The 27740-nt window shown below is 35.4% G+C and overlaps 1 protein-coding gene across 1 annotated transcript in view; it reads right to left on the bottom strand.

Annotated features, from left to right (window-relative positions):
- PLCZ1 (phospholipase C, zeta 1) overlaps nt 1-27740 on the bottom strand; it is a 56088-nt gene that overhangs the window by 12108 nt on the left and 16240 nt on the right. The window contains exons 4-9 of the mRNA XM_009332845.1: nt 26043-26244; nt 24260-24404; nt 21198-21350; nt 12942-13169; nt 10526-10682; nt 8773-8889 (exon numbers count right to left, since the gene is read on the bottom strand). Coding sequence (XP_009331120.1) covers nt 8773-8889; nt 10526-10682; nt 12942-13169; nt 21198-21350; nt 24260-24404; nt 26043-26244 — 1002 coding nt within the window. The remainder of the gene's footprint in view (nt 1-8772; nt 8890-10525; nt 10683-12941; nt 13170-21197; nt 21351-24259; nt 24405-26042; nt 26245-27740) is intronic.

Raw genomic sequence — 27740 nt, 5'->3', positions numbered from 1 at the left:
ATGAAAACAAGATCATATCCTAGTGATCTGGCATATTTTGTCATTGGTTATGAGATGATCTATGGGATTGGATTTGAACACGCTGCATTCATTCCACGTTAGCACTCCCAGCTGGGCATTGACTGTCTATCCTTTCTTCTCACATGCAGGTCACACTTGCACCCAATCCATCACTGCCTAAATTTACAGAAACATCTTCAGAAGCCCTTACGTGACTGAGTAGCTCGCATTACTTTTTTCAAAGGTGGCTTTTAAAAAATTTCATCCACAGCCTGAATAAAGGGCATGCTAACTGAGTGTGAGTTGACTCAAAATGTGGATGAAAAGGGAGGATATTCAGTCATTAGATTACATTGAAACCAATGAAGACATTTGAAGGAAGGATAAACTGTAACATGATGACAAATCGTCACCTGTTACATATACCAGGAAGCAAGCATTCATTTAACAGAAGCAGCATACACAGCAGGAGGATCTCTTACCAGTAGTAAACAAATTCTATCAAACTAAAATATGATACCTTCATCACCTGAATGACAAATATAACATTAATTTCTAAGCCCTGTGCAAACATTAATTATCATAATAACCTCAAGTACAAGTAATATTTCCCTTTTAGTATATTGAAAATATTATTCTATCTAATATGCAGTCTGATGGAGTTTGCATAAGAGAAATGCAATGCATACTATAGTACCCTGTAAACCCTTCTCACTAACAGCAGATATAAGGAAGACAATGTGATCTATCACCAAGTGGTCAGAACATGTAACCTCGAAAAATGGTGGAACACGGTGGTTTTTAAACACCTTTTTCATCTGGGTCTATCTGAGAAACTAGAAAGACTTCCAGCATAATTAAGACTCTCTGCCAAATTACAGCAACCTCCTCAGGCTGCTCTGAGCCTGAGCATTACTTGCTGTTCTGGTCCTGTCTTGACATGTCACTCTGATCCCCACTGCCATCTTTGGGTGCTTGTTAATTCAGGCTTGTGAACATACTGTCCAAAGTCAGGCTTTTAAGTGTCCTCAGCCCCCCTTTGCTTTGGGCTTTATGAGTTTTTTAAATCTTTATGCAGCTTCAGCCCTCTTGCCAAGCCAGTGAATAGGTGAGATCCCACCCAAACTTTATGACCAAGGACTTACGTCTACCAGAAAAAAAAAAAAGTATATAGTGATTGGTTCCCTTACAAAACACAGCAGACTTAACTGGTTAGTATAAATTTTGGCATACAAACTGTCTCTCATCTCTTTTTCTGACCAAAAAATTTGGTCAAACTGTATGTATTTTTTTCCTCTCCTTACAGAATAAAATGGGGCTTTAGCCACTCAGACTCCAAATTTTATTAAGCTTAATTATAATTTCTGGCTTTGTTTATCACTGACACATTTTAAAATGGATGCTCTTATGCTAGAGAAACTTAGTTTATGAATGACTCACAACACGAGGTATTCTGCCATAGTAAGAGGGACTACTTTTCTGAGAACTGAGTAACATGCATAACTGTCTGACACATCATGCTCAGCATGTACAGTCAGTCTGTCCTTATTGCTTTTGGGCCAATTGAATACTGTTGCTCTAAAGATATTGTCATTAGAAATGTTAAGAATTCAGTCATTCTAATGTTCATAATTGCTGACATTGCTCCTACTTAATTACAGCTATCTTTACTGGAAAAAAGATGTCAGGTGATTAAAAATCACCCATTGCCCAAGTATATCTGCAACTGGTTTCAATTAGGGATCCTCTCTTGTGAGGTTCTCATGGGAAAAGTACCTAAAGCATTTCTGATAAACTATCAAATCTAAAATCCAAATTGATTTTTGCTGTTTAACTAATGTGTCATTCTGAAAGTTACAGTTCAGTGTAAGTCTGAGCATCTTTTGGTTTTCATTTCACTTAGTCCACACCTGAAACAGATACTTTTCCAAAATAAATTTAAAAATTTGTGTGCCTTGTGCTTCTTGGCAGAACAGTGTGTATTATCAGTTTCCCTTTCCTGTTTTAGTCTGGGTTTCTAACACAGGATTTGGAACAAGGTCAGCAAGGAGTTCAGAGACAATTGTGTCCCTGCAATTTTTTCTGTCTTTCTTTAAAATTGACTAGATTTCAGATAAATTATTTAGTGTTCTATTAGTTGTGTGCAGTTGTGCATTTAGTGAAGATAGTTGGAAAAATTAATGATAAAATGAAATTTCTATGTTTCTTTGCTTTTAAGTGAAATTCCAGTATGTATTACACACACCAAAAAAAAACTGCCTAAAAAGAAGCAGGCTCCAGAGTAGCCCAAGAGCTTTGTCATAAACCTGGCAGTTAGAGACGTTCCTGCAAGAAAAACATGAAACCTTTATTCAAAGCACTTCCCAGCCCTTGGAGCGATTCCAAAGGAAAGGTGAGTGTATTTAAGTAGCTTCATACATCAGGGTGATACTGTCCCACCTAACTTGTAGATGTCTACATGTGAGTTAGCTGCCCCACTACAGCTAGTGAGGATCTAATCAATGAAGTTTAAGGGACAATGTAACCAAAAATGGGTCCATACTGTGAGTATGAGTTTAATCAGATCCCTGGAGTCTGCAATTCTAATAGCTGTCCCATTGGGCTGGGGACTTACGGGAGCAAACAGTAAGAGGTGAAGCAACCTTTTCTTGGGGTTCCATAAACCGTGATGGCCATGTGGCCTATTACAGCTGTGGATTTTTTTCCAACTACATGACTTTGTTAATAATAAACACACTTCTTTGTTTGGCACCTTAGTATTATCTTTCCATAACACATTATTCAACAGTATTTAGTAAGATTTATGTCAGTTGTGTGAGATCTGGTTTTCACTTCCTAAAGATGAATTTTTGGACTGTTAAAACCATATTAGGAAGACAGTGATAACATAGGTATTGACCCCCGCACCTTTTCTGCAGCTGACCTATGATGACTAGTCCTGTCCTTGAAACCTCAACAAGAGGGAGTGGCCAACAAAGAGATACTTTTCTATGCCTTCTCATTTCATTCTTCCAGGGCATTGCTTGGCTTGGGAGCTATCAGGAAAGCTTTCCTGTCTTTCTTATAGCACATTCTCCATGAGTCAGTTAGTTGTGGGATAAGGCCACAGCAAGCCCAAACAACGAATGAGCTCTAGACTGGAAGGATAGCTGTACAGAACAGCCTGGGCATGTTTTTACCATGAGGTGTATGACGTGTCAGACTTATCCCCTGCCTTTGAGCAGAAAAGGTGTTTTAGTTTGGGACAAAATCTGGAGCCTATTTTGGAAAGAGAGCTGATGCTCTGTTTTAATGGCTGTGGACTAACTATTGGTCTTTTAGATGCAGAACGAACAAAGATGAAATGCTGTAACGTATCTGTCTTTTACACCTCATAGGCAATATTTAGAGTTAAGTCACCTGCAAGGTTTTAAGGATCACAATGCTAGATTGAGGGTGCTCACTTAGTATCTAGCTGCAACAACGTATACTGTGAAGAGCTTTGAGGTATTCTAATAACCTAACTGGGCATAAAAATAAAAACACTAAAGCATGTCACTTCACAAATTTCACAAGGAATTCAAGCAACAGCAATTCAAAGCTATAATGTAATGAATATTCTCAGTTTGTTTCAGATGTCACATTAGCTGTTGAAAAAATCTGTTATAGAAAATGCTTGCTTTACACTTCTGTTGTGTTATAAAAAAATTCCCAGTAAAAATAATAACCAAGACCATAAAATCGTCATGCTGAAAAACTAATTAAATTTATAAGAAAAACTAGTATTCCACCATCTTTTAATAGAAGAGCCTGTTTTTCCTTAATTTCTATTTCACTATTTCATAATTTCCTTTACTAAATTTGACACTCCATCACATATTCTAAAATGTATAGTGTTTACTAAGATTGACAGAATATCTAAACTTCCCATGATCAAACATAATCTGTTTATTTAGAAAAAAATATCAGTCTTGTTGTCTCCATTTTTGCCATTTGTCCAGTGAGAAAGGAAAACGCGGTTTCTCAGAAAACATATAACAACTGAAAATTCCAAAGTAAATTAGTGATCCTGTGCCCTCTTTTTCTTTATGAGGCTCTACAAAGTCTGCCTTTTCTTTAAGTTTTCATTCACTTAGAACCCAAGCAAGGTCAGACTTGACAGTCATTTTAACCAGCACAGGTGAGGCATACCAAGATCTAAATAGATGGGTTTCTTTTCCTTAGGTAGCTTCAGAGGTTAAAATCAGAACTAGTTAGAGAACTCTTTATCACTCATCTTTTTATGCATTATTTTTTGTCATATTGTTGCACACAAGATTTAGCCACAAAACAGATGTGACAAAATTGCCAAGCTGCATTTTGATGTCACAGGCCAAAACAAAACCTACGATAAGAAAAAAGAGAAGTAGTGGAACCTTCACAGTAGCATATAAATTTTTATGAGTGCTCCAGAAAGCATATGCTCTATATAGCCTCTCCTAAAACAAAATTCTGTAGCTGCCATACCATGGCTTTCTCATATAACTTATGACATGTTTTGGTCATTCTTGTAGATTGTTTTGATACATGGATAATGTTTTCTACTGCATGCAAAGAGCATATTCAAAAGGATATTTAAGTCTTTCTACTTTTATTTTCACTGAGGTTTTCTTTTCATTTGTTTTTTTTTTCCTCTGTTTTTCTCAGTCAATATAATACAACTGATACCTGTTTATTTAAATAACTGTCCTGAATTATCTTTCCCGGAATGAATCTTTACATTCCATTTTATTTACTAAATAAAAAGGAGATATGGATACGCCAAACCAGTTCTTTCCAGTGCCACACTGCAGTTGTATGCAGGAGGCATACTAATTTTCCCAGACTATAAAAAGTTATTGTAGGTATTTTTCTCCATAAGACCTCTTTGTTCAGAAAACCTACCCTGTTCTTAAGAGTCTCAGTTTTCAGAGAATGGACACTGAGTGCACAGTGATATCCAAAAGCGATTTTGTGGAAACTCTGTACTTTTTACTGTGGTTTTTAACTTGCCTTTCTCTGGAAATTAGGTTTACACAATTACATAATTCTCATCCTCAGCCCCCACAAATCTTGAGCCTGTTGAACGATTTCATCCTCCTATAGCTGAGTGCCAGGTTGCTCCGAGTTAATATGTTCCAACCAATTTAGAGAAAATTGCTGGCAAGGTACAGAAGAGAGCACTGTTTTGGGTCTATCACTAAGGGAAGTGAAGGAATAATTCTACTCTCATCATTTACATGATGCAGAGGCCTAGCAGGGAGTATTACACGTAGGTTTGAACAAAACTTTATATATTTTCTTGCCCAGCCAGAAAAATTATGGATGTTAGAGGAACTTAAGGTAAGTGAGAAGGGTAAACAGATGTGGGGAGGGTGAAAAGAGCTGAGGAAGGGGAATAGGTGACACATAGGAGAAATCTGAGAGTCCCGTGAACAGTTTTAGGAAAGTGGTAGAAGGGGTCTGGAGGAATTACTTCTGTGCATGGGATGCAGAGTGCAATGGCAGGGAGACAGGGAGGGCATGAGGGCTATATGGACATAGGACAGACACAAAAATTAAAAAATCTGTGTTAAACCAGTGGAAGGACCTCAGCAGAAGATTCACTGAGCAGAGCTTTGGGAATTGCATTGTGAAGTGCAGTCATATTTCTGCCAAACAGTTATCTAAAACAGATTAGGGAATCAAGAATAGATCTGACATGGCTTGGAAATAATATATGTGGAGAATTGCTTATAATCAGCCTATTCCCATGAGAAAAATGTTTCTTCAAATGAAGATGCAAATGATGTGACCAAGAGGGCAGATCTAACCACTTCCTGCATATTTTTAATTCTTCCAGGAAGGGGCCCAAAGCCCCTATACAGCAAAAATCATATGTTTTGTATACTAATGTTTAGAATGACTTTTCATTAAAGTATACTCTGAGTCAACAGTCAATGTAGTCATTTTGAAAGATTTCAGTCCTGTTTGAGATCTAACAAATGGATATTCTTTGCAGAGATCAGTATGGATCAGTATGGAGATTTACAGGCTAGAAAGAAAACTAGTAAACTGCAGTATGATAAGCCTGAGAGATTAATTCAATTTTAAATTAAGGACCTCTGGCCAGCACTTCCTCTAAGCATGAAACAAACTTACTAGTTTTTAATAACAATGTAGATAGTATACAGGGAGTGCACCACCCCAGGTAAATAATCCAGCCATAGCATGACATCAAGCTAAGTGAGGGTCAACCACAAGGACAGAATATAATCAAACCAATTTCAAATGGTATGGTAATGGTGAGATGCTTCCAGCAATAGCCTAGCCCAAGTCCAAATCTGTACTATAAATAAACAGTCACAGTCACAAAATTTAAACTAACTAGTAATTTTTTTACTCCTACTGTAGCTGTAAAACTATACCTCAATACAACAGTCAGGATGAGAAGCAGAATTTTTAACAATGAGAGAATGATGGGGGATCTGAGTGCATTTCAGTTCTTTCACGGAACAGCCAGCACTGACTGGCCAAACTCACGCAATCTCCCTAGTCATTGTTTCCCACACTACCTCAACGTGTGGCACTGACAGCATGGTATAGCTCAGGGTGGGGACAGCAAATGGTAAGAAATTTAGGCTTGGGGATGTCCTCCACCATTTGTGGTCAGGGCCACAGACATGGGAACAGCAATCTCTCAGTGAAAGCTGAGGCACGATGCTCCTTCTAAGTTCTGTAACTGTAGGAGAGTAGCTGGGGATACATTAGGGGGTTAAACAATAAATAATATGCATGTGCATGACTGATTGGAAATAGCACACTGTTAAAAATATTTTGGAGAAGGTAACTTGAAACAGAAGATATTTTGGGAGCTGAGAAAGGAAACAAGTGAAAAAGAAAGCCTGGAGCAAGGGTGCATGTAATCTCGAGGGCTCTACAGGCAAAGAGAAATCTGTGCCCACTTCTGTATGAGTGTGTATTGAAATATATAACAAGACGAGACCATGCCTTTCACCTCTCAGAAGTGTGAGCCTACAGCAAACTGCCCTGCTCATTCCACAATCTCCCCCAGGTGGCCTTGGTATAGAATCAGAATAAAACACAATATATTAATGGATGCAAAAAATATTGTTCTCTACTTTACCTAAGGCTGAAGAAGGTGTAGCAGACTGACGTAGAAAAATATTCTGTAACTGAGAATCTTTTAAACTGAAGAACAAAAAAGATGAAGGTAAGATTGCCTCTAAAGCCATTAAAAAGGGAAAAGTGCTTACAGGTGACAGGTTTTTCAAAGCCTGCTGAGTAGAAAAGTCATGCTTATTTTTAACAATTTCAAATTAAAAACTAACTTAAAATGAAGAGAAACAGAAGTTATTGTTATTTCTTTGCTCAGGGAACTAATATGCTTTGTACTGGAAATTAAGATGCTAAACTTACTTTGCATCCATACAGTCACTGGAGACTCCCAGCAGCTCCCAGCTGTACCTGGGTATTCTGCTGACCAGGAGCATTTGAGTGCTTCTTTGCGGTAGCATAGCATAATCTGGGAATTCTTGGCACCAATGTTAATTGTTGTGGCCACATCTCCTGTATCTATGCCACGCCAGTCACACAAAGCCATTGAAAACCCACAGATCCTTTAGATGACACTTCCATTGGTGTGTAAAAATTTCTAAATCACACATATATATCTTTCCACCACCTCTCCTAATTCAATGCAATAGGGCAACCTTAGGAAAAAGCAAATGCAATTGTATTCCAACAATTCCCACCTTTAGCTAAACAGGCAGCTGCTTCTATTCCCTTGCTAACTACAAAGTAGCTATAAAGAGTGCTAGACCTCAGCTGAAAATTCCTGAAAAAAGGAAAAAAGAAGGAAAAAAAAAGAAGCAGCAGCTACCATTCCCATTTTCTCTTATAAATGTGCTCTATTTATACTTTAGCCACAGCTGACAAATGAGCATGGAGGTTATGGAATTTGATTAATACAGCATGCAAAAGAATCAAATCTATTTCATTTTCTTTTTTGTTAGGTGTTGGAGGGGGGGGGGGGGGGGGGGGGGCAGTACAATGCTTAATGCATAGCACACTCACTTTTACCTGAAAACCTAAGGTAACATAGTTAACATAATAATTTCAGCTCAAACAGACAGGCAGTAAAATATAAATTATCATTTAGACTCCCCTTACAGACACCCACAGATAAATATCATAGAATTATTAATAAAAAAAGGAGATAATTTATGAAGAAGAAAAATCTTTTTTAGTTGTTGAAAGTTGTTTATATATGCGCTTTTGCTACACTGTTTCATAAGATAAAATCATGTTTTGTTTAGTCTTAGGGCTAGGAGTAATACAAAATAAGGTTCAAAACTTTAAAATGTTGTATTGTTCTTACTAGTGTTTTTCTTATTATCCAATAGGAAAAAAAAGGTAGTTTAAAGGAATTAATGAATTATAATAAATTGGGATATTTGGGGTAAGATATAGGAATTTAACAGAAAGTGATATTTATAAATAGTTAGGGCCTAATTGTAACCAATTACAAAAGTAAATAGATAAAAATAATATTCCCCTTAGTTATTCTGATCAGAATTCCTGGATTTCAGGACGTAAAATTACTAGGATATGTAGACTGAAGGAGAAGGTTAGATAACACAAAATGAAAGTGATACCACTGGTGGAAAATATGTAACTTATACAACACAAAAAATACTATAGCAAGGAAAAACTCTTGTATCTGTATAGTCTCTGCAAAGCCTGGAATGCAACAGTTTCTGCAAATGTACGTACCCATTTGACAGCCCACATTCCAGAACTCTTGAGGATTATAATTTGAAGAGTTCGTTCTTGTTCCTTTGGGGTAGATTCTTGTAATGAATCTTGAAGTATGTGAAACAAACTCTTTAGCTGAAAAACAGAATGATAAAACCTTGGTAAGAAAAACTTTATTAATGAAGACATCCTATTTGAATAAATAATAATAAAATATAATAATCTGATCCAGCAATTTTTCTTTTTTTTTTTTTTTTGCACAATCAGTATATCATATCAATGTACTTATATTTTAGGACATTTCTATACATGTTAACATTAGTATATGGGCTACTGAGATATGGCTGAAAGCCTATTTTAAAACCTTAAAATGTGACAATATTTTGTGTATATTTGAATGTGATAGTATTTCTGTCTATAGTGCAGACTTCTGTTAAAGGTTCAATAACCAAGAATCATTCCTTCATGGAAATATTCTGTTTCTTCACCTCTTTGTTAGGTAAACATATGATTTTTATACTAAAGCCCATTGTGTTCTCATGGAAAATTGGAAAGACACAAAACAGGAAATTGATCATAAAGCTCGCTCATTCTTTTATAGTTCAATAGGAAAAAAACCCATCCCAAGATGATCTTAGCTTGATTGCTGTTTTGAGGCTTAAATAAAATGACTGAATAATCTCAAGACGAGTGAACAGCACATTTCCAAAAGACACTTAATTAGTTCCTTTATAATCTTCAGAAGATGTTAACTATTCAAGCGAGTTGATTTTCTTCCTCCTAGCAGTGTTCCCTCCCACAAAGGCATAAACTAAACAGATGTGGAAAACTTCAAATTACTTCTATCTACACTATTCCTGTTTAGTAATTAAACAGAAAGCTTTACATTTCCAGGATCATCTCTCTGATCCTTTCCATCCTCCCCCACCCCCTTTTTTTTTTAATAGAACTTCTTTTATGTTCACTAGATTGCTAGAGGGACCAGAGAGGACTCTGACTATGGCTGGCTGGCCTACTTGTTTTGATGCTGTTCAATACCTTTCACCTAACCAACCACTGAATCATCTCCACAACGTGGTGGATGGCAGCTGGGCTGGCCCCGAATGAATGGGCCTGTGGCAGAGTTCATTCTCATGGTCAGTTATCTCTGTTCTTAACACTCCCTTAAGGCTGTTGGCAGACAGCTGGAGTTAAAACAGCAGAGGCTGCACTGTATTGGCTGCACCAAATGGAGACGCTCCAACACAGAATGAGTTTTGAATAATCCAGCTTGGCTGGTATGGAAGATCTGGTCCAGTGGAGCAAGCTGCCTGCTGTGGGGTTTATTCATTCCGTCAATGCGGATTCTCTTATCTGCAGCTATCATCAAAGCCAGGGGTACTGCATGCCCAACTCCAGTGAGTGCTACAGACCATACATGGAGGGGTGAAATCTATTCCACACATTTTCAAGTATTGATGGTAACTTCTATATTATTTTATGCAGAAAACAATGAATCAAAAGTTATTTGTACATTTTGTATACTATGTTGATATTTGTTCTTATTAAACTACATGAAATTAAAACAAAGCTGAGTTTCAATTTTCCTCACAAAACCAACTGAAATATAAAAATGCAGTGCAAATGACAAGATATGTCTAAAACAGTACTATAAAAATAACCAAATAAAATTGGACGGCATGTGTTTCATAAAATTTTAACCCTTCCAATGCCTAAGCAGTGAACCATAACAACATTGTAACTTTTATCTGATTAAATCAAAAGAAATTACCTGAATGTGTTACAAATTTTCGTGCTCGAACCTCTCCAATTGAATTATTCTCATAGCACTTCTGATTAGCTAGGGAATGCTCAAAGCTCACAAACTTCTCAGATTTGGTATAAATCACAAGGTCCGACAACGCAATGGCAATTTTTATCTTCTTCATCTAATAATCATAATATAAAATAATAGTAGAATAAAAAAATCACAATAACATATTCATTATTATTAACAATTCAGAAGAAACTATAATTTTGGATGCATTAAGTATGTGAAAATGTGTCACAATTAATGAATATTTGAGCTTAAGATATGACTTTTGATAGTGAGAGCTCATCCATTCAGAGACAATTAAGGTTATTGTCTCTACGTTCATCATAGCAATTGTAGGGTGAATGGAGAGATGCTTCCAATGCTTCCTAGCACAATGTTCTGTTGGACGGCTTTATCATTTCCCTGCTTCTGAGACTGGTAGGTAAATTAACATAATTTTTCATGGCTCTTAACATTACTCATTTAAAATATATGTCCAGCTTTATAATCCCAAATAGATAAAGTACTAGAAAAGGTATACTGGTAGGAAGTACTTGGAGAAAAAAAAAGAAAAAAAAAGACCAGGGGAATCCGTACATCAATAGCACAAACTCAACTACAAAATGTAGAATAACAGGAGAATATTTTACTGTGCCAAGCAAATCAATCATAGATATATTCCTCCAAGCATTGCTCTGAAGTTAGGAAATCTCTGTTCTTCTTAAGATGGAAAGTTCTTTGGCCAAAGTCTTTGTTTAGCCTTGCTCCATTACCAAAGCAAGCAAAAGCAAAGGCTGCTGTACATTGAAGTGACTGAAATTTTACCAGCATCTTATCTCTTAAACTGAGGTACATTGTGACCTCTTCATTTTACTTAGCATGAACTTGTGAGCTGATCAGTGGTAGTAGGCAGCAAAGAGCTGATGGTACTAATTTACATTCCATTAAAGCTTTTAAAGGCAAATTCTCATTGACAAAATAATAGAAATTGCCTGCTCATGGTTCTTAAACTACACAAAGTTCAAGTGCATTCATTATTCTGGGGCTATGTCCCATGAGGAGCAGCAGGAGTCTACTGGCACAGAACTTCTGAATAATATAACTCTCTGGATGTGGAAAGCAGTGACACAGCCAAAGCCAACAGCATCACTAGGCTACCTTGGGTGTGGCTTCAAATGCTCTCCGACCCTCCAATAGAGCAATAGAGTGGGACCTCAGAATAAATACTCCCACTCCAATAGAGTGGGATCCTGGAAACCATTTTCTCTTCTGCCTCTGAAACATGACCAGACATCTGTTGTTGCTGCTGTTGATCAAGATGTATGTGGTATATGTTCTGGTCTGTAATGTGATGTTACAAATATAGGTGACCCTATTATCTGGAAATTTGGCCTTCCCTGTTCAAAGAGGACTCCATCCTTCCTCAGAATTTTTCCTTACTATCTCTCTGTATCAGAAGGAAAGAAAAAGAAGCAAAGATCTTGACCTTCAAATCACTTAGAGAAAAGAAACACAGAGGAAGAGACACTGCTTCTCAGCAAAAACACTGAGCCCTGAGGAGCATTGCCAGGCTACCTGCATTCAGATAATCAGAGCATGATGTGCAAAACTGACTGGATACTGGGTGCTTCCTGCCTGCTGAAAAAACTTGAATAAAGCAGTTTGAACCCTGATGGAGCAACAGATTTCCATGGCAGAGAATTACTATTTGGTTAAAAAAATGAGAAAGTTCAATTTGACTATTAAAAAAAAAATTACATCCAATTTTTACACTCTCTTTCAGAAATAGTATTTAATGTTAAGTCTCTACATGATAAATATAAAAATACCTTTTCTATTATAAGTGCTTAAAAACCTTTTAGTGCAACCAGAACTCTACACCTAATTTCATGCATAAATCCAGAACAGAAGAAAACAGGGGAATGGGAGCTCTTCAAAATTTCCATGATAGACAGGTGATCTGCAGGAAGAAACTGTTAACTCTGTCCTTCGTCATCAGGAACTGCTATGAGTGTTCTCCATGCGTAGCTCCAGGAGGGCCTTGAGACCAACAAAGCAGTTGGGCAACTTTATCTTAGATCTACTGTGGTACTGAGCACCTGGGACAAGCACAAGACTTGAAAATGAAAAATGCAGGTGGAGTTTAGGATGGGAGCACAGGGAAGGGTTGCTTTTTATTTGGATACCAAAATATGCTCCAGTTTGGAGTGTCTTGTAAGAATCAGGAAAACTGAAACCTTGAGCTAAAAAATATTATTTCAAAATATATTGCTTTAAGTAATTTTAAAGCCTACCTTTTAAATTTAGTCTCTAAGATAATATATTCCTTCTTTTTAAAAAGAAAGCTGGCATACATCTATGTGTTTTCTAAATTCAGCTGAGACAAAGTTACCTTTGCCTTTTTTCGAGGTGGGTGTGAAGGTCTATGTTCACTTTTTCTTTTTGAAGAATCACTCTTTGGGCAAAGAGGGGCTTTTTCATCAGCCTCATCTTCATCGGACATATTTTCGAATTCAGAAATTTCCCCTGTCTCACCATGACTGTCAAGATCTCTTCTGAGCATACCTTCCTCAGCTGTTCCAACTTTTTTATTTTTTACCAGAATTTTGAATTTTAATGCCTGTAGAAAAGATGTTAAAAAGTAGTAATTAGAATTATGTATGGACTAATTGTAGGTTTTCATATCTAGATATATTTGACCCACGTTCAAAGCTGTTTATTAAATATAATGAAGTGAGGTAACACAATGAAGTGAAGATAAGATATCGGTGAGGCAGAAGTCAAAAGCAGGTAAAACAAACAGAATCTGGGGATTAAAGTACAAAATAAAATGTGAATATCTAATCCCATGACAGGAAAAAAGGCTCTCCACCACACAGATACACAGATGCTGAAAATGTGAGCAAGATTAAGGTAGGAAGTTAAGTGTCAGAGGTGATGGCCAGGTAAGATATAGGAGGTATATTTCTTTATTATGCATGAATTCATTTTTATATGTAGACTTATAGACATGTAAGAAATTGTTTTAACTATCATTGCAGCTGCTGGAAATTTGTTACCCTATTTGATTAGTGCATTTGTGCACATCTGTCTAGCGTACCAAATTAAGACTTTTCTTGTTACGTCATTATACAGTGGATCCTCATGCTGACCTTACCTGGTCAGGGAAATTAACGGAGTTTGGTAATTTTTTGCCTAAGTAGCTTCTCTATTTTTAAATGGGCATCTTTCAACTTCCATAATAAAAAATGTAGGAAAAAAGTTAATTGAAGGTTATCATTTCTAATAAGATGGCTTTCATCTGTTCACCTGAATCCTATGAGTATAAATTTCACTTAGATTTATGAAATAATATTCATAATAAAACACCAATTATGTAGCAGACATTCATCTCTATCTCTGTACACAGGAGCTGCCAGTGAGTAACAGGACTTACTTAGGTTCTTGGATAAAGTAATCCACAAAAATATTCCTTAAGTTTCATATGCACTAGTGAAAAGGAAGGCTATACTGCTGGGAAAGTTACAGAAACAAGGAACAAATACTTACACATTAAATAAAAGATAACTGAAATATTGTATGTAAAGGTATCCATTAAGTAAATATGAAAAGCATGGATGATAGAAACATATATATAAAACCAAAGCTTTACAGTAGAAACTAGATCTGTAGGCAAAGAAATAGACATTCCATTTACATTGCAATCTCCATTGCTGATAATCCCCTTATCACTTCAGATCTTGTATTAGTAGTTTGTCAGTGTGCCAGTGGAATGAGATATCCTGTGCTTAATATCTATCAATGCCATGCTAGTGTAAGATTTGATTAGTCTCTCTGCACTGGTGATTCAGAACAAGGATGCCCTTTAACATTTCCTTCATTTCTTATTGATGCACTCTTTTTTTTTCCTGTGATATTTTTAGAAGAGTTTTGATATGAGTAATGATACTCATATTTTAAAGAGTTCTGAATTTTCCTTTGCATCTTCCTATTTCCCAATACATAAAACCAATTCTATCCACTTTTGGTCTGGTATTTTGTTATTCATAGCTAAGATTTAATTCTACAAATTAAAAAAAAGACCTTCTATACAAGGGAAGGAAAACCTTTCTATGGATATATTACTGCCTCCTATATGTAAAAGTAAAAAAAGACCATAGCCTGTGTCATCATATAAAAATGGGCCATGATGTTTTAAGTCAGATAGTTTCTAAAATTCTGTTTATGAACTATTAGCAAAGATGTAAATACCCTGAGGTAAGACAAACATTTATTTTCTTTTTCTATAACGATAACATTTTAGGATCACAGGTCTCTTTTCAAAACCAGTTACAGAAAATACTCTAGCAAGAAGAAATTTTGCTATTTTTTGGCCAGAAGCAGATTCCAATAATAGTTAACCCAAATCACTGAAAGTGAACCATGAACTGAAAATGACATACCATGGATTTTAACTCTGAGCTTCAAACAGATCTTCAAAAAAGCTCATGACAAATGTATGGTTACAAAATCAGTGACTATGTGAAATTTGAGTTCTCTAATTGGTAATCAGCAGTGCTAAACATGTGGCACCTTTTTGTAGAAATATCTAAGTCTTTTAAGCAGGTAATGAGCTGAAAGTCTGAACATTGTAACTTCTCTTTTCTAGTTTAAATATAAAATACAAAACATTTTAAAAATATGTTTACTCTGTACTTATATATAAACTGTAAGCATACTAAAACATTTACATATGTAAAACATAATAGATCTTCCCTAGAGCATAGCAGGACTTCAAGGCTGGCATAAGCAGAAGCCTCCAAGTATAATCAATTGGAACAAATATTTAAATAATTAAATGAACAAAACTTAGTTATTGTACTAAATAAGCATTCTGGTTAATGTGATGTACAACACAAATCAGAACAGCTGAAGTAATACAAGACTCCAAGACAAAATCACAAGCACTTTGGAATGGATCAGGCAAACCCACCTACTGACCACTGCAATTAATGTAAAAAGGAGCAAAATTCAGTTCTCAGAAATGTAGACAACAAACCCTAGATTTGGGTCATGAGGCTTAAAAAGAGAAAAATAGCTTCCCCTATTTAAATTGGGCATGTTCTTCTCTCTACTCCTCCCTCTGACCAGCTGTAGGTGCTTAGTAAGAGGAATATAAAATCCTGAAAATCTTGCTAAACAACAAGGTTAAAATCAGTTTAAAGTTTTACATAATTTTCTATTTCAAGAATTATACTACTGTCTTAAATACTGATATAGGGTAAAGATGCAACACCTTCTATGAAGTCTAACATGGAGGAAGTTTTTGAGGCATTGACAAAATTTATCTTGAATGAAAATAACAGGACACTATTGTTAAGTACAACTGTTAAAAAAACCCTGACACCAGCATTCTTCAATGATTCAAGAGAATCACACTTAGTGAAAGTGTGAGTGGATGTCTTTGGGGCAGCCTTATAAATCACAGTTATTGAGATATTTCAAATCAATACTACCAGTAATGTCTGAGCTCTAGTTAAATGGATATTAATTAATCAGGACCACCTTTTTAGCTATCTCATAACAAGCTTTCATATGATCCAGTTATCTAGTGAGAAGTCCCCTACATTGAAAATTCCAGTTCTGTGTTGTGCTCTGTAGTATGCATAAAATACATGAGATAATCTTTCTAAATGTCCTTTTATTAAAAATACAAAACAGCAAAACATGCCTAAAGAAGGAAATTGGGAGGGGTGACAATGGCAGACTAATTTTCTGGATGAAGTGAAAACCTGACACAATCCTGGGTAAAAGTGTAGGTGTTGTAAGAAACGTTGTCCTTGAAAATAATTTTGCAAGGTATTATTTCTCATTCTTCTACCAGAAAGAGTCCCACTCAGGAACCAAACTTCAAAGATAAAGAGAAGATCAATTTACTAATGTCTCAGAGGCTTGACCTATTATAACTGTTGGCAGTAAGGTTAGATCCCATTGAAAAACAGGACCCTTAACTGGCAATGCCTTGTCCTGTTTTGCCTGAGGACTCCATCAGACATAAGAGAAATATAAACACACACATAGACTTTCCCAACCATGCAATCCAAAAGATATCTGACAGTAGTCTTGGAGAGTGTTCTAGTGCAGATGATTTTGCATTTCTTAGAGACTTTTAAGGCAAAAAAATGGGGTGTAACTGATCTGCAAATATGTTGCAAATAACACTGTTAACCAACCTGCCGCTCATGGTGCAAGAATCTGCAACAACTCAGAGACAGAGAGTAGCAAGGGCCAGCAGCTGCACAAGGTGACTCAGGAGCTGAGGGTGACAGCAGGACAGGCATGGGGCAATGACCTCACCAACTAGGGCAAGAGTAAGACAAGTAGAGCAGGTCTGGTGATGGTAGGCAAGTTCAGGAAGCAGTTCAGTGACTGCCAGACAAGTCACGAGGCAGGTCCAAGATCAAACCAGGAAGCCGTATCATGTAAGTACAGAATGGCTGAGTTTGGAAGGGACACCTGGAGACCACCTAGTCCAACCCACTTGTTCAAAGCAGAGTCAATGAAAGTTAGGGCTGTGTCCAGTCAGGTTTTGAGTATCTCCAAGATAATACTCCATACTCTCCATAATCTCTCCAGGCAACCTGCTCCAGTGCCTGACCGCCCTCCCAGTAAAAATTCTTTTTCTCATGTTTAAATGCAATTTCTTGTATTTCAGTTTGTTCCCACTGCCTCTAGCTGTTTCACTGTGCACCACTGAGAAAAGTCTGAGCCCAGCCTAGAGAATCCAGAAATTTTATGATAAACAATATTGATTTTGTTATTTTTGAGGTCATCACCAAGGCATGCTACATTTTCAACATCTCTTTTCTCATTTTTGTAAAGAATAGATGCCACAGACAGATTGAAAGACAAAACAGTGGACTGGAAATGTTTTTGACTTGCTAAGAAGAAAAGATATTTCTGATGCAAAGACTTGATCAGGACATTTGCATATGTGACTTGTAGGTCAAAAAAAAAGGAATGAATCTCACCACTGAAGCAACAGAATTAGATATGCTAAAGCAGCCTTGATCTTGAATTTCTGAGTAAAAATCATGTCCTACTTTTTCAATAACAAGAAAATAAGACTATAAAACCCTATAAAGATATGGGAGAGGAAAAATTGGAGATGGTTAGACTGAAAATTGAATCATATAGCCACAGGTTAATCAGACTATTACCCTTTTGTCAGATGTTACAGACAGTCAGTAAGAACCTAGTTGTCAGAGATTATAGACAGTCAGGTACAACCAAGTTTTGAAAGTTTCTCAGTGAGACAGGTTTTTACAGAGAAAGGAAGAAAGTGCAGTAGCAATATGAATCCCTTAGACGTACACTCAAATGTTATATCTAGATGTCCAAGACTGTGGTACTTGGTTCATCCAGGCTGGTGCATTCTGGGAAAACGGTGACTATTCTGGGAAAACAGTGACTGTGTTTGAAACAGGAAAGTTTCAAAAAAGGAAACTGATTTCAAAGCTTTCCCTTTTTGTTGCATATGAGTATAATATGGATAAATACAGTTATCTGATAAGAATTTTGCTAGTAAAAGTACTCCTGTAGGCAGGTACACTAATTCCTTTGAGTGCATTATTCATAGCAATTTTTTTCCAAAATGCGTTATCAGGCTATCAGTTGTATCAGCCTCTGAGCAAATGTAGTTACTGCGCTTGAGCCATGCCAATGAACACTTACCATTCTGTTGAACCAATCTCGTATCTGAGCAATTACAATGAACTTTAATCATCCTGACACTTACTATATTTTATTAGACTTATATTAGAAATCAGAAGACTGTCATGTTTAAAGAACAACGCCTTTACTCTGATACTGGTGTTAACACTTCTGACACAATTTTCTTCCTGGGATGGCTTTATCAGTTGGGTTCTTACAGAATCATAACAGATGCAATGGCTTCTTCCCTATTCTTGCTAGTGCTCTGTCTTGAAAACAGTGGAACAGTAAATTATATAGGTGACAACTATTTTTTTTTACACTAACTGATAATCTTTCTTATGAACAGCATCTTAAATTAATCATTTATGGTTCTATAACATCTCTTTTGAACTGCTTAAGCAAAGCAGGCTTAAGACTAAGTTCAGCATCTGGCTCACTCAAATGATAATGAATTTACCGAGGCCTTGAATATGCACAAGGTCCCAAGCTTTAAGCATGTGATGCCACTAAACGCCTTTTGAACATGGACCAAAAGTGGTTCTTCAAAAAGATGCCAGCCAATAGTCAAGCTTACTACTCTATTTGCAAATTCAGTCATAACTACATATTTCCACTGCAAAATAAAATCCTAATGATTTTTCTTACATGCTTGATCACAGCAGCTAAGAGAAATGGAGATGATCCTAACCCTTGTTCTCTTTCAACATAATGATTTATTAAATTCAGACTTCTGTAAATCAGCTGAGGACCATGAAATTATTTAGGTAACTCTTACATCTTACATAGATGTGGAATACATCTCACATAACTTTAAAAGATTAAAAGTTCAATAGAAAGAATCTCACCTGAACAGCATACATTTAAGTGAGGAATAAGTATGGAACCCAGCAATGCATTTTCAGGCAAAAATTCTACAGAGCTGACTTATGAAAACTCTAAGCTATGGAAATATGAAGTATGAATTCCCTGTATCACAGTAAACATATGGTAAGGGACATATCTCATAGAAAGTAATATTTTTAAATATGTTATTCAGTGACTCCACGATTCAGATGCAGTAAACTCATTTTGTGTTTGCTACAGAGGACATATGATCCTTGGACATCTATTTGAATGCAGCTATGCTTTGAGAAGCTTTAAAACAAACCCTCATGTTTAATACAGTTTATATTTTTTTCTAATTTACAGAACAGTTTTCAAGGTTGCAAAGTGATTTTGGACAGTGTGATATAAAAAAAATGCTACAATCTAAAAAAAAATACATTGGCTTACTGAGAAATTTATTAAGATGTGTTAAATATATTTATGACAACATTGCTATGAAAATATAACAGTATGGTAATACTTTAGCAAGTCTTTTGGACACACCACTTCAAAAATGTTTTTTCCATGACAAATCCTTTACAAAAATTCATCATTTTGTGTGTTGTCTTTCCTTATGACAGTGTTTCCTCCCTGCATTTTCATTTGCATTGTTCCTTTTTCAGTTACTGTAAAAAAAAAAAGGTATGAAATACATCTGATATATCACTGATAACAGTGACAAGCCTAAATAAGTATTTTGTGTGTAGGCATGTATTCATGTTACAAGAGATTAAAAAAAATCTTTTGTCCTTGAAAGTAAATTATGTGCAAAGACTGGAACAATGGGAATTTATTTGTTTTAGTTTGCAATAAAATTTTCAACACCCATTTAATTGCCTTTTCTGACTTCATATCCCAGGGGTCTCAAGCCACCAGCTGAGAAACACTGCCTTAGGGAGAAACACACTGAGAAAGAGAGAATGTTTTTGCAGTAACAGAACTTGATGAAATAGTTCCATCAACATTGTTATTAACAAAAAATGTAGATTCAGTTTTCCATTTTAATAACATGTTTTAATTTCAGGAAATTCTTTCAACGTAAGGAACAAAAAATAAATTAGCAGAAAACAGATACACTAACATGTTTAAAGTGAAGATTTTTTAATTTTGGTTCAAAGCATAATGTTGTTTAAAAAGTTATACTTTGTTTCCTCTTTTAAAACTAAAACACTGTAAGCCTCATTTCAGAGAAAAGGAAGAGAGAAGAGGAGAGGAGGGAAGGGGAGGAGAATTGTTTGGTTTAACCTTAAAATGTTCACTTTACAGGTCAACAAACACTTTGAAGCTGTTCATTATAACACAATGTTTCAATAACTTGAAATTTCAAAAATTAAATTAATCAGGTGTTTGCATAGGTCTCAGATTCAGAGTTCGGATTCAGTAATACTTATTTCTACAATCTTTGGCAAGTTATTCCCTGTGTATAAATCTGCCCTCTTTAAAGTCAGATGCTCTTTTCTGTGTTTAGACTACCACATCTCCAACACAGGACTACTGTAGATGAACCATACTATGATAACTTAATTCATATTAAGTAATAATTTACTTTAAAAAAATCAGAGTAATTTGAGTGTCACTACTCATTTTTTTGATATGCAGGTTTATTCAGTGTTAGTAAGTATGGTTCAAAATAACAAGACACATTACTACAGTTGCCATGTTTCCATATAAAATAAACTGCAACCCACAAACTTTACTTAACTCTATTTGTATATAAAATAAAATAAAACTTTTAATGCATCCAAAGCACCAAAAGTTGGATTGATGTGAACTGCAAGATGTAAGGCTTTGCAAAAGTGTTAGTATGTTAGCTTTTAACAAATACATGCTCAACATTGTACTGAAAACAGTTTTCCTTTAAATAAAAAGTTCCATATCAATCCACATGATTCATTTTTGCTTTTTCTGTTTTCTTTATCTTTTCTGTGGGTGGTTTTTTTTTTTTGTTTGTAATTATTTTTTGTTACCACCTGAAGTCTATTTCAGACACCAGATAAGCAGTTTCATAAATTCTGTTTCAGAAGATTTAAAAAAAAAAGCCTAACCCATTTTTTTCCCCCTATCACAGAGAAAAATGCGATGTTATTACCTCAGGAGAAGGTAGTTGAGTCACCACTGTATCACCAATTGTTGAAGTAAGAAGTTTGTCACCTAGAATACTTTCTAAATAGTCTGCCATTACTTCCTGTTGCTTAGGGCTGCAGTGGTTCTCCAAAGACAGTACAACTGGATAGTCAGATGCCTGGAAATATAATTTAAAGGCTTTTATTATTAATAAATAAAAAGAGGACTACTTGATTTCCCAAAATATCTTACAAAAGTCCCCTTGGTAATCTGTATTTTCCTTTATTTTCACAACTTTCAGAATATGTCAGTTGTTTCAGCTTAGTAATGCAATAAAAAAGCTCACAATATTTACGGAAAAGAGAAAGCACAACTGAAGAGAAAAAAATGCATCCTCAGAAAGTTAAGGGAGGTTAAAACAGGGTTAGACATATACAGAGATGAAAAAAAAAAAACAACTAGGGAAATCAAATGAAGACCAGTTAAGAAGGACACAACACTTCATTAGAGAAACCAGGTAATATCTGTGCTAATCTTTGGAAAGCGCATATTGAAGTGTATTTGTCCAATAATCCATAGAAAATAATTTATCAGAGGCATTTAACATACTGATTAATATTGGATGTAAAGAAAGTAGAGAGAAAATAAGTATTAAATCAGCCAAAAATCAGGCTGATTCAATTGCACAGGGCAGACTACAACCTGGAAGCAAAAAGCAGAATTTCTGACAGAGGTAATGGCTCTGACACACAGAGCTTCTAAAGAATAATGCATTGGCTACTGTGTGTCTGAAACAGCGTTTCTCAACAAATGAACTTACAAAGAAAAAAGAGGAATTATAATGTCATCTGCCAAAAAAGGAGGATGGGTAAAACCTCCTAGACACACTAAAGCATAAAAAATTATTTAGGTTAATTTCAAAGGAGACTTAAAACATTCCAAATTCTAAAAACCTCAATGTTGACCATTTTGGTGTTTTTCAAAATTAAAGAAATCTTCACCTCTTCAGACCTAATATCGTTATTCCCAAGAAGCTCTTTCTTTTGCACCTAAAGGTTATATCACAACTGCTCTGAAATTCTGTTGACTAAGTCATCCAAACAGGGAATTGTCATATTGGGTAGATTAATTTTTTAGAAATAATGGCTAAGTTTTGTGAAGAATAACTTCAATAAAGGGAAATAAGGGAAAAGAAAAATAGAAAACAAAATTATTGCAATTTTCCTGTACCTATGGGAAGAACTTGGAAGCTTTGACATAATTGTGTACCTTCAAATTTACATCTGACACATTTTAGTGACAGCTCCTTTAGTGGCTGGCATCTATTTTAAAGGACAATGAAAAAACAATTATAAACAAGGCAAAGTTGGCTTTCAGCTAAATATTAATTTTAGCCACCGGTTTACTGTAAGTGACACAGATTTAAAATATTTCTCTGTTTTGTGGGGGAGATTGTTTTTTTTGTGTACAGAATTTCCTCAGTTGTTTACACAGTTTTGTTATGAAAAGAGAAAATTGTTTTGTTTTGTTTTTAAAAGGTAAAATCAGATTCTAAAATTGCAATTGACAAAGTAAACCAGGATTAAATGTCTTTTGCTTTAATTTATGACAGATTTTAATTGACTACATTTCAAGTTGACAGTATCCTTAAAATTTGCTCAGAAATCATTGCCTTCACATGAACAAGCTATGCATATTTTTTTATAACATCACAAACATTTCTTGGGACTCTTTACACCTTACTCATCACAGTACTCAAGCAAGACAGGTGAAACATGGGAAATGGAGTAAAAATTAGAGAATAGCTCAAATGAGACATGTCCATTTAGACTGTGTAAATAAATCTCATAAGTTGCCAATAATACTGGTGGCTACTAAAAACAATTACTCTGAATAAAATCTTTGCTTGGGCAGGACCTAAACTGTCAATTTCCAAGGGAAGTACCATTTTATGTTTACCCTGTTTCTACCCTTTTCCCCTGAGCATTTACTATTGACCACTAATAGAAGCACACCTTAGCCTGGATAGACAGCTGGTATGAACCATTACCTATTGTGGTGATTTTAGCATCTTATTGTAACTTGTGCCTGTTAAATGAAGTTTGTATTATAGTTATGTACAATATGCTCTGTATTAGCAAAAACAGGTGAGTTATATCTAGCCGATTGTGAAGAACAATAACATAAAACCATATTTTTGTTTTCACTATCTTTTAAAATCAGAGACTTATTGAATTTTATATAGAAATCAAAACAGAAAAAATATAGCTTTGCTTAACTCCGAGAAGGCTATAAATATATATGTATAAAAATCCATATAAATGAATGGTCATAGGTATATATATTCACACAGATAATGCTGGCCTGAATACAAGCGTTATCTTAATAGTCATTCAGGACTTCATTTGAGCAGGAGTTTTGCGAGAAACCTATACAAAAAACTGAGAGAGGGCCAGAAGCTCTCCAGCTTTTGCTGTTTTGCCAGAGATAGGCAGAAGGGACATTGCCCTAATGAGTTGTCTGACAACACCTTTGTCAGGTGATTGACCTTTATCAGGCCTTGAATTCAAAATAAAAAGAGAGGTAATGGAAAACACAGTAAGTCTCAAACTGAGCTATAATCTAACATTTTTCTCTATTTCATAAATTCAAGCATAGGATATAAGACAGACTGATAGCAACAGAAGAATAAGTGAAGTAAAAAAATGAAAAGGTATAAAGAAGGAGTAAAACATCAGACTGATTCGGAAGTGGTTGTTCACTTTATATTCAGTCCTTGCTTAAATGACCTCAGGTGAGAATTCCACCTAGCAAGCTGAGTAAGACCTTCTGAATTCCTTGCACCAAGTTTGGTTTTTAATCATTATCAGCAAAATATGTTTACTGTCCCTTAAATAAAATAAAAAAAGATATTAAGAACAGATAGCACAATTTTCCCGTAGTTTATTTCAACAATGCCCACTTGCCACAAGCACTGTCTCTGTTTCATATTTTTTTACCCTGGAGAATCACTGACAACAACCATGTCCATGGGTTTTGTTAAAGCCACCATCACATTTTAACCAATGTGTATATATATATACATACCACAAATGCATACTTGTCTATCACTTGAATTACAGAATGAAATGGAATTTTGCTCGTTAAAGTGTGACCGTGATACACAACAGGTTCATTGTTTGAGCCATCCCAGCAGTCAATTTCCAGGCAACGACATCCTTTTAAGAGAGCACTTCAAAAGAACAAGAGAAACAATTTTACAGTAAAAGAAAGATACCACACTTTCTTATACAAGTTGCTATATTTCTGATTACAAGCACATTGAATAATTACAAAAACCCCTACTTTTTCATCACAAAAGAAAAGAAATCCTATAGAATTATGCAGATATGAGACAGAGCTATAGTTTCTGTTGTTTATCTTAGGCATGTTAGGTAATAAACTTTATTAGAACATTAAGGAGTAACATGGATTATCTGAATAACCTTCATTAAGAGACTGAAAATGGGGGTCAAAGATTTAAATAAAAGAATTTTGGAATGATGGCAAATTGTTGCTTAAAATAGCAGAAGACATGTTTGAAAGGGTCTTTTTTATTACTATTCCAGATTTGTCTGTGAGTTTGAGAATCATTATACTTAAAAATAGCAGCATCACACTTACATAATCAGGTTGTGCTTGGTCTTTACATAATTCAATTGTTTTTCCCCCACCTTATTTCTAAGAGGCAGTGCTAAAGTTTCTCAGATGCCTTAAATTTACTCTGTTTTAATTTTTAATATGTTAATGGCACCCCTTAAAGGTCTTAGGTTTCTAATATTTGGCTTGTTACTAATTTAAACATTTCTCCTAGACTATTTTACCTAATTACCAATCTGTCTTTTACATGCTGCCCTTTACATGCTAACGATATCTCAAAGATGCTTCTAGCTTATTTTAGCATTTCATATTTTCCTTACACAAATAGTAGATAAAGAGGAAGAGAGGGGTTTTTATATCCTCTTTGCAATTATTTTAAGCAATGCAGTATTAATGTCATATCATTTTAAATACTGTTAGAAAGAAATTCACTAGTGCTTCTGATGATTGCAAGCCATTATAGAATATCCAGAGAACAACCAAAACAAAAAAGTTCAGATAGACAATGGTTCCAACTGCTTTCACTTCACTAAAGTAGTACAAAGTAGTCGGAATGCTGGACATCTGTCTTCCGCATTCTTCATACTTTCTGTCCCCCTCTGTATTGCCTTTATTACATAACTCATTTTCTCCCTCCCTGATGATTTCTTCTAAATGCGTCTTGGCAATAAGGCATCCTGGTTTCCTTCTCCTCTTGGAGTCATATGATGCACATTCAAAGACAAAGTTTCTTCTCCCTCCTGGCTACTAGAGTGCCCACTTTTTTTTTTGCTGTTGTTGTTTCTAAATTGACCACATTGCAACATACACTGATCACAGATATCCTTGACATACTCCACCATACTGTGCCCTTACGTCCTGTATATTGATCAGATTAGAGTTTGCCCAGGAATTTTACATTTATTTCAGGGAGTTATTTATTTTTGCTTGGCATGTTGAGATTAAAAGCTGATTTAATCATACACTGTGCAGCATACTATAGATTTCATTTGCTGCGAGGTAGATTTTTTGAGATGTAAGTAAAAAAATAGATTGTTTCCAGACTATGAACAGATGGCTTGGCAAATATATTGAAAAGTGTGCACACAAAATAAAATACCACTCTCACATTTTCTACTTGTATCTGTGATGGTTTTGTTCCTTATTGCCAAGCAGGATTATATATGACTTAGTATTCATTTCAAAAAAAGCCAAAGAATGTTTAAAATATTAAAAAACAGTATCTAAGTACCTGGTATATCCCCATAAATGACTGGGCCCTATTAGTTGGTCGGATATCAAGTAGGTGTTGTGAGAAGATGAAATAAAATAGTCACATAATGGGTGGTTCATATCTTGGTAGATGGTCCTGTGATCGTTTTTAAAGATCGAACAGTCTTCTGAGCTCATGTACCTTATAAATCCTTCAAATGACATCTGCCTTCTTTTCCTCACTGGACAAAAAAAAAAAAGGAAAAAGTATCTGGTGTGAAGCTAAACTGATGGTTATATCTGTGTATTTCCGTGATTTTTAATATCCAGTTCTGAACATTGCTAAAGGTTATACAGCATAACACTTTACTGCAATTTTAAAATTCATAACAAACAATATAAACACAAACATCAGATGTGTGCAATTCAGGAGATGAATTGCTGTGGTTCAAAACCATGAGATATTTTTATTCTTCTATGGACACCAGTAAGAAGAGTTTGCAGTAGTCCTAATTAAATACAAAAGAAAATATTTGTTGTTGTTTAGTTTTGGAAAGTAATATGCCAGTCAATGCACAAAGAGAATCTTCTTTTCTCTGCAGAAAGAACAGGAATTGTTCTCCAAAATGTCAGTTGGAGACTGTCAAAATAATCTTGCAGAAACTACGATTCCTAGCACTAAATATCTTCCTCAGTGGTGGAAAATTCCAAATAAATAGTGATGAAACAATGTTTAAATTAGAAGTATTTGAAATAAAAATAGCATCTTAACAGAATAAATGACTGCCCACAAAGATGACTTGCAAATCAAGCTTATTATATTACTTCATCTATAACAAAATGTGCTAATTGCCTCCATACCAGTAATACTCATCCCATTTGTTTTGTTTTTAGCTGATTTGATGACAAACAGATCCATCATACTGCCAACTGCTGCTCTGATGTCATGCTTCAAATGTAATAATTTTGCAAATTATATAATCTCAGAAGTCAGCTTTGCTTCAAAACATAAACTAGTTTGAATTAGTCAGGGATTTTGCCCAGTTCTGGCTGCAAAATAACCTTATTTTTGTCATCATAGTAGGCTAGTGATAATTAAGCAGCAGGTAATCCAAGGTTACTTTCTGTTAATGATAACTTAAAGATGTCAATGTGTACAAACTTTTGACAAAAAAACCCAAAACCAAAACCCAAAACACTTGTCTGACCTGTTAATTCTCAATACAGCTATAAGAATCACAATTTGCAGGTTAGAGTTGCAATCGCCAATCTTCAGTATGTGTACAGACTGCAAGTTTTATATCGGAATGAGGATTTATTAAAATCATTCTGATGATGGTAACACAAAGAAAATAATTATTTCTAAATTATACAGTTTTTTGAACTAGAAAACTTTGCAATGTTTTAAAATGCTAAACAGAAATAGAAAATAAGGATGAAGGCCCTCCAGACATCATACATACACACACTGTTGTCCTTAACCATACAAATGTTATTCCTACCAGAAGTCTGTCTGTCATGATTTAACCTCAGACGGCAACTAAGGACCGCACAGCCACTCGCTCACTCCCCCCCGTGGGATGGGGGAGAGAATCAGAAGAGGAGAAGTGAGAAAACTCATGGCTTGAGATAAAGACAGTTTAATAGGGAAAGCAAAAGCCGCGTGCGCAAGCAAAGCAAAACAAGGAATTCATTCACTCCTTCCCATGGGCAGGCAGGTGTTCAGCCATCTCCAGGA

Source organism: Pygoscelis adeliae, unplaced genomic scaffold (genome assembly GCF_000699105.1).
Source record: "Pygoscelis adeliae isolate BGI_AS28 unplaced genomic scaffold, ASM69910v1 Scaffold38, whole genome shotgun sequence".
In the NCBI taxonomy this organism is placed as follows: Eukaryota; Metazoa; Chordata; class Aves; order Sphenisciformes; family Spheniscidae; genus Pygoscelis; species Pygoscelis adeliae.
This window is presented reverse-complemented; position numbering and strand designations above follow the sequence as displayed.